We start from the raw sequence: 12200 nt of genomic DNA on the forward strand, positions 1-12200 counted from the left end.
GGAGGCACGTTCTTCTTCCAGACCCAGCTGCCAGCCACCACCTCCCCACCCCCGTCTGCCTGCATATTTAAGAAGCCAGGAGGGACAAGAATCGCACAAATAGGTGGTAGGTCTCAAAATTCCCAGAATCTTGACCTTATCCACAGACTGCACAAGCTTCAAAGTATCCGGTACAAGTGCACTAATTGGCCCAGGGATCATCTGATCCTGTTGCTGCTAATGAAGAGTCTAAGTCAAAATGGATGAGAGAGATCCCCCCCCCCCACTGTTTAGCAAAATGAACACAGCTGGCTATAGAACTGTCCATCTTCTGCTGGTCAGAACCTTCTAGGCCAGTGGTGGCAAACCTATGGCACTCCAGATGTTCATGGACCAAAATTCCCATCAGTACCTGCCAGCATGGCATGAACATCTGGATTGCCATAGGTTCGCGACCACGGCTCTAGGCCCCTGATTACATGGAAGAGGTCTGCAGGCCTACACTGTGCATTCAATGCTTCCTTGTGGCCATCAATGCCATGGAGAAGTGACAGGTACCAGTGTGGTCTTGATCCCTTCTTCCCTTTATAAGGTGGGTACAGTAGCTTTTAGAATGCCGATTAAATCCTTCAGATGTGAGCCTTCTCCAAGAAACTGGAACAAATGTGGTTGTATTACACGTAGACAATGGATCACACAGTCGGCACTACCGGTGACAAAGTTTGGCACAGTTAAGGACACCTTATTATATGATCTGTTTGGCAGATAAGGGTATTTATTACCATCTCACCATAATCACAAGCTATGATGGTCAAATGATTTGAAAGCAATGAAGCCTGAGACAAAGCAGCCATTGTGTTAGGACTTTATAGACAAGATATTATAGAGAAAATCAAAGCCTGTGAGGACACCCCCAACACACTGCTACCAAATTAGAACAGTTTCCATGTAGAAAGCAGATTTCTGACAATGCATCCACAGTGTTTCGGGGATGAATAGGCCATTATGCAGCCAAAAGAGAAAAAAAACCTGAAAGATGTATTGATTTTAAATATCGCATGTTATGCAAACAATGCTTCTGTTCTAAATCTGGTACTGGAATAGGGTAGCCAAATGGTTCATCTAGATTCTTCCCTGGTCTGCCAGTTAGTCATTGTGGGGGTGCATGAAAACCTTTGAAATCATCACTGTGAAATCTAAAAATTCCTTTAATGATGATTTTAACCAGGAGTTGCCAAACAGGTTTGGGGGGAAATGTTTTGGTTTTAATAGTCTTAATGTGATGTTATGTACCCATGTGCCATGAAAAGCTTCCACAGCCTGTTTTCATCCATTAAGCCTCTTATTAAAGGAACAGGACATTTTTCACGATTGATTCCAATCTGTTACATTTACACATGTTATAATTAAAAACTTCTGAACCACTTTGAGGATTTTATGTAGAACATACTGAATAAGAAGCATTACTCATCAATTATGAACATGTAAAACAATATTATTTACACATGTACAAAGACATTTCTAATGCATTGTGAATTCAAATGCACAAAGTCATGCAATCATGCCTCTCAAACACTGGCTAAGTATTTATAGAAGATATGAGTCAGCTGAATACAGCATAGGCTCCTTAGCTGCATCAGGGACATGAGGTTTGCTGTCCAACTGTAACCCTGGAATAAGATGGCAAGGTATGCTATATTGCCACTGAAGAAGGCAATACGAAAATGTTATGTTACCTTGGAAGGCGTTCAAATATTATTTTTCTGTGGAAAATGTTCTGCTGCTTGTTTGATTCATATGGATGCCATCTGACTAGGAGACTGGCTACACTATTAGGTCAATCTGTATGGCCACCATTTGATGCTGTTTGCTTGATTTATATGGACGCCATCTGACTGGGAGACCGGCTAAGCTGCTAGGTCAGTTTGTATGGACATCAAATTGACCAGGAGATTGGCTAAAGTAATGCTTGTTAGCTAACAGTCCAGGCAAACATCGGCTTGCAAATTGCCAATATTCTGTGTGAATGCTTCTTATTTAACCAAACATGCAAAGAGGGACACTGGTTTTCTGGTTAGGTCCAGCAGGGAAAAACGAGTTCCTGCATATTTGTACTGTATGGCTTGCAACTTCTGTTTGAAGACATCTTCACATATATATTTATGAATGTCTGATGATTTATTCCTGGACTTTCAGGCTGTTGTGATATGTGTGTGTGTGTGTACACACACACACACACACACACACACACACACACACACACACACACACACACACACACACACACACACACACACACACACACACACACACTTTTTTGCACTTGCACTTTGGTTAAAATATTCATATTAGATCACATTTAGCAGCCAGGGTACGGTGGTTTTTTCCCTTTCATTAGTGTTTACACTGTACCCATTTGCTCTTTATTTTTTTGTCACTGAAATTATGAGACTTTCCTGGTGTCCAAATGTTCACCTACTCTTATCAGGCACAAATCAGTCTGATACATCTGTGAAGTGATATATGTGGAATTTCATGTTTTGGCACGTGACAGCCAACACAGAAGCTTGTAACTACCTTAAGACATATTGTGTACAGTTGTGTATCTTTGTGAGACTGTACTTTGAGTCAGAATTCAATGTGCTGCGTTGTGTTGAAATGTATCTGTGCCCTTGATCAAAACAATGGGAAGCTCCTACTGAGCAGCACTTGGTAGGCTGCCCTGGCTGCTTCAGAATAAGAGAATCCAAAATAATGATCCTGCAATGTGGCTGTACCCTTCTGGTTCCAAAATAACAAATTTGATATAGAGCTTTATTGATGTGTTGATCCTAGAGAACAAAGCAGGTAAAGTGATACTTGCAGACTTACCTATGGCAGTGAGGGCAAATAAAGGTGTTATCTTACTGCCTTTGTGTGCTCTCAAAATCAAGCAAACACAGCAAGTAAAATAAGGAGAACTGGACTCCAGATACTCTTGCACTTAAAGGAACTTGGCCCTTTAAAGATGCCACCCCCGCAAAGTCCAGTTGCTCCCATAAATGCTATATCTATGTTTAAACTATTGATGCATATAACGTGAGAAGAAAGTTTCAGAAGTATCATTTTGGCATCCTTGAACAACTGAAATAATCAGTGTCTGCCAATAAATTTGGCAAAAGAGCAATGAAAAAAAACCAGGATGTTATCCTCCCAATATATTTGAATACTTCAGGCATACTTTGAGATATGAATGAGGCCACCATGAATGAGGACACCATGAGACCACCACTGAACAACTTCTAATAAGTATTGAAATTTCTTCTTTGTATGCCCTACCTTCATCCCAAACACCTTGCTTTTCCTCACTACCCACACCGAATGTTCTTAAGTTAAGGGTTACATTGTTGAACTGTTAATTGAAAAAACTTCTCAGAATCCCCACTCCCTCAACATTTTATTGTATTTTATTGTATTTTATTGTATTGTATTTATAAGATTTAGCTTTTACTGTTTTATCGCAGCTTTTAAAGATTTTGCCATTTTATTATGTTTATTGTTGTACACCGCCCGGAGCCCCTCGGGGATAGGGCGGTATAAAAATCTAATAAATAAATAAATAAATAAATAAATAAATAAATAAATAAATAAATAAATAAACAAATAAATAAATAAACAAATAAATAAATAAACAAAGCCAGCTATTTTCTGGGTCATTTTTTTAATGCTGTCAAGTGATGTTACATATGGTCAGATTATTTTTATACTGAAGCCTTGAATGCCCAGTCATCTAAATAACAACTATTTACATCATTTATTCCATTTGTCCGCAATGCAGCCACAAAGCAGCTTACATTGTTTTCTTTTCCTTTGCTTTTTTCTCACAACAACCCTGTGACGTATGTTATGCTGAGTGTACGTGACTAGCCTGCATACAAGCTAGCCCACGTACTAGCCCCAGCAAGCTTCCACAGCAGAATAGGAATTCCAACCTGGATCTCCCAGGTGCCAGGGGTCTGCAACCTGCAGCTCTCCAGATGTTCATGGACTACAATTCCCATCAGCCTCAATTGGCCATGCTGGCAGGGGCTGATGAGATTTGTAGTTCATGAACATCTGGAGAGCCGCAGGTTGCAGACCCCTGTGCTAGTCCAACACTTTAACCATTATATAACACTACACTCATTTTTCATGATGTCATTGGATGTAATATTAGAAAAGAATAAAATGTTTATTTCAGTTTTGCTCATTGTGATGCAAAAGAGTCCCCTGCCATGGCAGCCGCAGGAACTGATGTGGGATCAGCAGCTATGCGCTCCTGTCCTCATGGCCCTTCCCTCCATTGTAGTCTGTGACTTATCTAGGAAAGGAGAAAAGCCCTTCAAAGGACTGAAGATGAAAGGAATGCAAAACATGCCTTTACAGCCCTCCCTATGGTGGATGTGGGTGAGTGTCCAGAGATATACTATGTTGGCTGATACCCTGGTTTCCTTTTTGAGCCACATCAAAGTTGAACTGGCTCAAAAGGCTAAGATACGGAGTTGTGTCTGGATTGGGCACAACCTCTGGATACTGGAGGGGTTTAAATTGGCAAAATGTGGCATTTCTCTGTAGAGACAAATCGGTGCATGTAGCATTTCTCAATTAGTACAGAAGCCCAGTATCTCATAACAGTCTGGTCAACTGGAGGTGGAATTCACCAGCAATGTTCTACACATTTTGGCCCATTATGCATGGAACGCTTACTCCGGGGCTCTTAACTATGCAGTGGGGCTGTAGTGTGGTCTCCTGCGTTTATCTGTTTACATGTGAGCAATCATTCACTGCCTGACCCGCAGCTACTTGCTGAAGTCTCAACGGGCCTCTGCTTTACCTGGTTTTCTCAACTCCATCCATCACCAGCATAAATCTCATCATACCCAGTAGTTGCAAGATAGAGGGATTTCTTAAAGCTTTTTAAATTGCAGCTATATCAACATAGCTCTTTTCAAAAATAACCCCCTCAAAAGAAAGAGGCAAAGCAACTCCCTGGACTACACTCTGCTGAACAAGGGGACCATGTGCAAAAACGGATATCTTTCCCCCTGCTCTCCACACACACTTACTGGTTTTCAAATGCAATAGAAGAAAACAATTTTGCAGTGATTCCCTGTTTATATTCATATATCAATATAATAAATAACAAAAATAGAAGAAATAACTACGCTGAATAGGGAGAAGGTGAGAGGTTGAATGTGAGTGCCAGGGGCTGGTGGTGGATGGAGGGAAGATGGCCAGGTCAAAGCTGTGATCACTGGCAAATTTCCCCCGCTCTGGCAGCAAAGAAAATTAAAATCACACTTAGAGTGGTGTCGCTTGGCGTGGGGAGAATAGGAATTGAAAGTGGGGCTCGGGGAAATACATCCGTATAAGAAATCTTGCATTCCGCAGCCCAGCAGATAGCTGGTGCATAATGGGCCATAGCTGTCATTTCAACTGCTTTTCCAACAAGCTGTGTTTTAGGATTACAACCCACATCTAGCAGTTTTTAAAAGCAAATCTCAACCAAAAGTAGAACGGGCATTCATAAAAGGGCTGCAAGAATAAGGAATTAAACCGGCGCAGGCACGGCTTTGCTGTGGACTTGTGCACGTCCAGTGTGCGTGGGCTTATTTTTGCGTTCAGGTAACGATAATCGGGGCCATGTGTCTCGAGATCATGCCTTCCTTCCCGGTCCGTCCCTTTCACTAGGTGAGGGAAGGCAGGCTGTAATAAACAGTAGTCAGCCCAGAATGGGCCCACCTGTAACATCGCCCTTTTAGAAGCTCCGAGCCAAGCTTTCCCCCCCCCCCCCCCCCCCGGTATTCTTCACCGATTCCGCCCGCTCCTCTTTTCTCCACCAATCATACGCCCTCTCCCACTGCGGACCCTCTTCCTCCCGAGTCTTCCAATCAGGTTGACGCTTTGTCTTTCTTTGTGCTTTAACCCCTTCCGCTGCCTAAGCGGTGAGCGTCTGATCCGCCCCCCAAGAGGGAGCGCGCTTTCGGGGGGAAGGGGTGAGGTAGGCAAGTGGGCGGGGCCAAAAGGTAGCTCTCGTGCCCGCCTCTTCCCGGCTTCTCCCATCGCCTCAGAGCAGCAGCTGCAACGGCACTACGAGGAGGCGTGGCAGTGGGCGTGGCTCGATCGCGGACCGAGCGGCCCAGGCTTTGGAGGAGGCGGGGCCGCTGAGGGAAGAAGTCGTTGGCGGCGGCGGCCCGTGTGGCAGGGCGGGATAGAGGCGGCGAGGCCTCGCCATGGTTTTCCTCAAACTGCGCGAGCAGGTGGGTTCCTCTGAGGCATCGGCGGCCGGGCCCTGCGCCTCGCTTTCAACCGTCACGTTTATGGGGAGGCGCGTGCGGTCGGCCTCCTCGGGTGAGGGTGACAAGCGGGGAAAGGGACGGGGGGTGGGGAGAGGAAGGAGGCACTATGGCGGCAACAGGAAAGGGGTGGGTGGGATTGTCGGGACTGAATGGGCTTCTGACGGGGGTGTGTGAGGACGCGAGCGGGAGGGCGACCCCGTGGTGTGCGAGGGAAACGGCGGGGAGCGTCGGCTGCTGTTGATTTCCCCCCACCTCCTTTTCCTTCTCGTACCTCTACAAGCTCCTCCTTTTCTCCCAGGTTACGCGGTGTGGTTCAGGCCTAACAGGTGGCAGCGAGCCTCGTCCCTCTCGTTCCTCAAGGCCGGCCCCGACCCGAGCACGCCCCCTTTTCTCCGCAGGACAACCCTGTGCACAATTGCTCCGATCTTAAGCCCGTTTAGAGCGGAGAAACTTTACATAGGATCTCGCTGTTCGCGCCACTGTCTCGTCCTGCCACCCCCGCTTAGGTGCGAGGCTATACTTTTGCGCGTCGTGTACTTTACCTTAATCGCAAACTGGACAGAAATCCTTGCCCTTTTTGCCCTACTTGGTGATGGCCCGAGACTCGAACCCTTTTCCCTTCTGATCAGACAGGCTTGTACCAGAAGTAGCTGGACTCTGCAGCAGTCACCGTTGGACTTAATGTGGGCCGTCTCTGGATTTCTGTCGCACGGTGTTTGTGTGTATGTATCTAAGGGGCTCAAATAACACAGTGGCATGCAACTGCTCTATATAAAATGGTGTCCATCCTTTTTCTGACCATCCTGCTCTTAATTCATAACCTGGCCCCTTTCTAAAGCATTGGCACAATAGCAGTACAGGCTTTATTTACTTCGATTGTCATGTTTGAGACCCATCCTTCAGTCAATTCAAAATGATATGATTTACATAGAACTTACTTGGTTTGGCCTCCTCACAGCCCTGTCAAATAGATCTGGCTGGGAGATAGTGAGGTGTTCATCTGCCAACCCATGACACTCCAGATATTAATGGACTACAGTTCCCATCAGCCCCTGCCATGAACATCTGGAGCGCCATAGGTTGGCCACCCTTGATCTAGGGTAACCTTCGTGATTGGTTAGATATTTGAACTTAACTCTGTAACCTTCCCAGTTGTACACCAGGCTGGCTCACTGGTTATACCAAAGTCTGTATCAGCTGCTGTAGTTTCCTTGTGTGGAATGCCTATAAATATTTTGGATGCATTTCCCTAATGATACATGAAGGACAGAAAGGAGAGAGGACTTCATCAGTGTTTGATGGCATTTTAAGTGTTTAGTTATGCCCTGCCATCTAAATTATTCATGTAGTTTTGTAAAGTGTGTTCTAAGAAGGTGCTCTGCTAGTGGGAAATATTGACCTGTTCCTCCCATCAATATATGCATTCAGAAATGTTGACAACATTTCTGAGATAATCAACTGACATCATATCATGTCTTCTTAATTGTCTTTCTGGCCTTGACATGTTGAATGCTGCCCTGCTGATTCAAAGTTGTTACAGAATTTTGGTCTAGTTGTTGTTTTCTCTTCTCTACCAGATCGAATCTTGCTATTTTTTTGTTGCAGTTGTTCACTGGTGATGGCTTATAATAATTGTGTTGATCTGTGATTCTTTGCAGTTTTTAACTTTTATTTGCAAAGTTTTCCCTCTGTTGCGAGGAGGCATATAAAGTACTCATAAGATGCAAAAAATTGATGCTGTGTTAGTTGTGTCTTCTCATTCTTACCTTATACTCCCTAATAGCTAACATTGATTAACATCATAAAAATGTAGATTTTTTGAAAGTAGCGCCACAGTGATAGAAATCTGTATCTCAGGTGGAAAAGACTGCTGTAGATACAATTGAAACAGTCTGCAATCATACACATGGTCATTCAGAAATGTCTCATTTTGTTCAGTGGGGCTTTCTCCAAAGTAGGTGTTCATGGTGCAACCAGAATTTTTAAATTATTGGATGCTTCTCTTTGTTTACATACGAGTGAAACTTTTGAAACAGTGAAGGGGAAATCTTATTGAGAGTAAGTCTCATTTCTGTGTAAATAGCATTGTAGCAAATGAAACATACTACTTCAATTGGTACTGTGGTTTTTTAATAATAGGACATGTACTGTCAGGTTATGAGTTGTAACGTTATAGATGAGCATCCTACAAACATGTATGTTACGCTGTTCCTGTGTATAAAGCATTAAATTGTCATTGTTTGTTTCACAGAGTGTATTGGTTGGCTGAATTTAGAGGGCCTTAAAAGAGGCACTAGCAAGGCTTCCTTTGAAAAAGCTAACAAATCTTTTAGATTTGAAAAGTATCAGTTAATGTCTAATTTGCCATTCTCAATTAAGAATCTGGGGTGATTTTTCAACCTCTGGTAAACACTGATTATTCCAGGTGACTTTTTGGCTTCATGTAAAAGCTGATTCTCCCCAGTAGGAACCCAAGCCAGCATATGTCATTTTCTTCTCTATTTTGCCTTTATAGCAACTCAGTGTGGTAGGTAAGGCTGAAAGGGTACGATTAACTTAAGGTCACCCAGTTTGTTCTATGGCACGAGTGAAGATTTGAACCTGGGTCTTTCCGATACGAGTCTGACACTCTTAGCCACACTGGATTCTTTTAAATTTGGATTGTGTCCTGGGTATTACACACATTGTTCGTCTTGTTTATGTCAGTCTACTGGCAGAAGGTTATGCCTCTGTTGGTTCTTCTGAATCTATCAGTACTGCTGATGGTATCATGGATCTCTTACTGGGTTTAGGTCTTGGTGATAGTGTTGAGCTGGCTCTGATCCTCTGTGAAGGGCAGTTCTCAGAATGTGTTGCTAAGGGACATATTTTATGCCCTTTGGTCATCAGTTACTTGGGATGCCTGGAGTTTCTATCTTGTTTCCCATACTATTGAACATCTGCAGTAATAACTGGGAAAGGTTATATGGAAATTTGGAGTGAACCTGCTTTTTCCAGCTACCTTTATAGAGGTAGTAGAAGAGGCTAACTGTTGTATGCAGGTAGTGATAGGCTTGATGAGGGCAAACACACTGTGAGTTAATCTAAACCAGGGGTCGGGAACCTTTTCCGCTCAAAGAGCCATTTGGCTCACCCCCCCACTCGCTCGCACGCCCTTGTCCGCTCCCCCGCCGACTTGCTCCCTCACCCCCCCCCCCGCGCCTGCAGGGCAACCAGCAAGGCGGGCGGGAGGAAAGCCCGCGGCATGGCCTGGCCGGCCGCGGGCAAGAGATGCGCCTGCCCTGCTTCCTGCAGGGCGGGCGAAGATGGGCTCGGCCTGGCCAGCCGCGGGGGAGAAATGCGCCCGCCCTGCTTCCTGCAGGGCGGGCGAAGAGGGGACCGGCGGCTTGGCCTGTCCGGCCGCCGGGAAAGCACCCGCCCCGCAATCAGCGGGGCGGGCAAGAGGTAAAGCCCGCGGCTCGGGCCTGGCCGGCCGTGGGGGAGAAATGCGCCTGCCCTGCTTCCTGCAGGGCGGGCGAAGAGGGGACTGGCGGCTCGGCCTGTCTGGCCGCCGGGAAAGCGCCCGCCCCGCAATCAGCAGGGCGGGCAAGAGGCAAAGCCCGTGGCCTGGCCGGCCGCGGGCGAGTAATGCGCCCGCCCTGCTTCCTGCAGGGCGGGCGAAGACTGGCGGCTCGCCTGTTCTGGCTTCCGCGAATCAGCAGGGCGGCAAGAGGTAAAGCCCGTATTCGCCGGGCCGCTGTGGCTAATATGCGCCTCGCCGCATAGCCCCGGCTCGGCTCATGGAGCCGCAGAACAGCAGCGGAAGAGCCGCGGGTTCCCGACCCCTGATCTAAACAAAAAGGAGGAAGTAATGCTGATCTCTGAATAGGTGTGTAGCCTGTTCCAGATGTCATTGCATATCATTTCACATCTCCTGAAATAGTGAGTTCATGGTCTAGGAGAACTGCTGAACTCTCTTTTCTTTGCCTGGAATTCATGGATAGCCTGTTGTTAGAGTAGTTTTTATTACCTTAGACTGTTTTTTTTTTTAACCTGTGGCTGTTCTTTGGCAGAGCAAACTTGACTGTATTGATAGAGCAAACCTTGTCACATGCCTTTTAAAAATCTGGTGGGGACCATGCACTGAGAAATAGATGGGGGATGGCAACCCTGTTAATTCTAAACCCTTTAGAGGCTTTTGATATTCTTTATCATTGTATCCGTTGTGGATCACCTTTCAGGACCAGAATTGGGAGATGCTGTTCTGTGGTGGTCCTGGCCTTACCTCAAGGTTAGGTCTCAGATTGTTGTTCTAGGCATTGCTGGTCTGCTCCTTGGCTTTTCAACATCTATGCAAAACTGCTGGGAGAGGTCAGAGATTCGGCTGAGCTGGCACCAGGATGCAGATGATACTCAACTATCTCACATTACCAGCTTATCCCAGGGAGGCTGTGGAAAGTGTAAACAGGAGCCTGAAGGCAGTTTTGAATGGATGAAAGCTAACAAGCTGAAGCTTAATCTCAACAGAATGGAGATGTTACCAGTCAGGGACGGTCTGACTCATGGAATGGGTTATCTCCTGTTTTGCACTTCTCCTACAGGAGCAGGTTGGTAGCTTAGGGTACTCCTTGACCTGGACCTCTTGCTGGATAAACAGGGACAGCAGTTACTGGAGTGCCTTACTGTCATGTTTCCTGGGTACATACACACACACAAATCTGGTTTCAGTTGTCGAAGTCCAGATCCAAGGGTCAAGCATCAAAAGTTCCCAAGATCACAGTGGGAAGTCCCAGGGTAATCTGAAAGTAGAAGCCCAGAGATTCAAGCCAAGGTCACGATGGAGCACACAATTCAGAGCAGGAGCCAAAAGATTAGTAATAATTAGATTTGTGCTTCCACACCATTTCACCCTGACTATCTGCTTATAATCATAGTGCTATCCAAGCCACATGTAATGCCATACACCCACTGGCTGCCTCACACCTACTCCAGCGAATACTCATCTTCATCTACAATGTTGGATCAGTGCTGGGCTGCCAGATGAGCACTTCACCTTCTGTCCTGGAGGACCCTGCATATTCTTTTCCTATTCTGCTCTTGAGGCTCGGATGACATGGAGGATGAGCAGACTGGCAAGTGGCTTTCTGCAGCTGACTTGGAGCTAAGAGGCTGAGGGGTCTCTGCACTAGCTCTTGACTGGGGTTTGATTCTGGCTTCATGGGGACTGTTTTTCCCCCATAACACTTCTGCCTCTGGCTGTGTATTGGAACCAGAGCCACCAACTGGCCAGAAATACTATTGCTAGTATAGAGCTTGCTAAACTATACTATTGCTAGTAGAGCTGGCTAAACTATACTATTGCTAGTATAGAGCTTGCTAAAATGAACATAAAACTAGTCTTGTATTGACATTAGCTCCCAGTTTCTCTTTTGGTTCAATATAAAATGCTTGATTTTTAAAGGCTGTTACCTGTGCCCTTTATCACTGCTGTGGGTGTTCGCTTACCAGTTGGAAAGCACATGCTCAAAGGTTTAATTGGTATGAATTAAATGGTTTTATTAAGGCTGTGTAAATAACATTCTGTGGAAGCAGCTCAGTAAAATATAATAAATGAAGAAAGGCAAGGAAGTGGGAAAATAGCTGAATAGGTTGTATCTCTTGTTCTTTGCCTTTCTTTACCCTGGTGAACATCTTGGCAGTAGGAAGACAGACTACTGGTCTTCACCCACTGGGCTATTAAGAAAGTTCTAAATCACTTGAGTCCAAAGTACCTGAATTCATGCTCATGCTCTGAGGTCATCAAAAAATGTTCTGTTGCATCATCCAGTGTAGTCCAGTGTACCTTTTGACACCCTCACTATAGGCCGGGCACCATCAGTTAAAGACATTGTTGCAAAAAGCTGACATGTTTTGTCCCCAATTCAA

At 45.4% G+C, this 12200-nt stretch overlaps 1 protein-coding gene across 1 annotated transcript in view; it reads left to right on the forward strand.

The window, feature by feature from the left end:
- Positions 1-6036: 6036 nt before the first annotated feature.
- ANKRD28 (ankyrin repeat domain 28) overlaps positions 6037-12200 on the forward strand; it is a 98880-nt gene continuing 92716 nt past the window's right edge. Inside the window, exon 1 of the mRNA XM_048511773.1 lies at positions 6037-6257. Coding sequence (XP_048367730.1) covers positions 6231-6257 — 27 coding nt within the window. The 5' untranslated portion in view covers positions 6037-6230. The remainder of the gene's footprint in view (positions 6258-12200) is intronic.

The sequence above is a fragment of the Sphaerodactylus townsendi genome, linkage group LG11, assembly GCF_021028975.2.
Source record: "Sphaerodactylus townsendi isolate TG3544 linkage group LG11, MPM_Stown_v2.3, whole genome shotgun sequence".
NCBI classification, from domain to species: domain Eukaryota; kingdom Metazoa; phylum Chordata; class Lepidosauria; order Squamata; family Sphaerodactylidae; genus Sphaerodactylus; species Sphaerodactylus townsendi.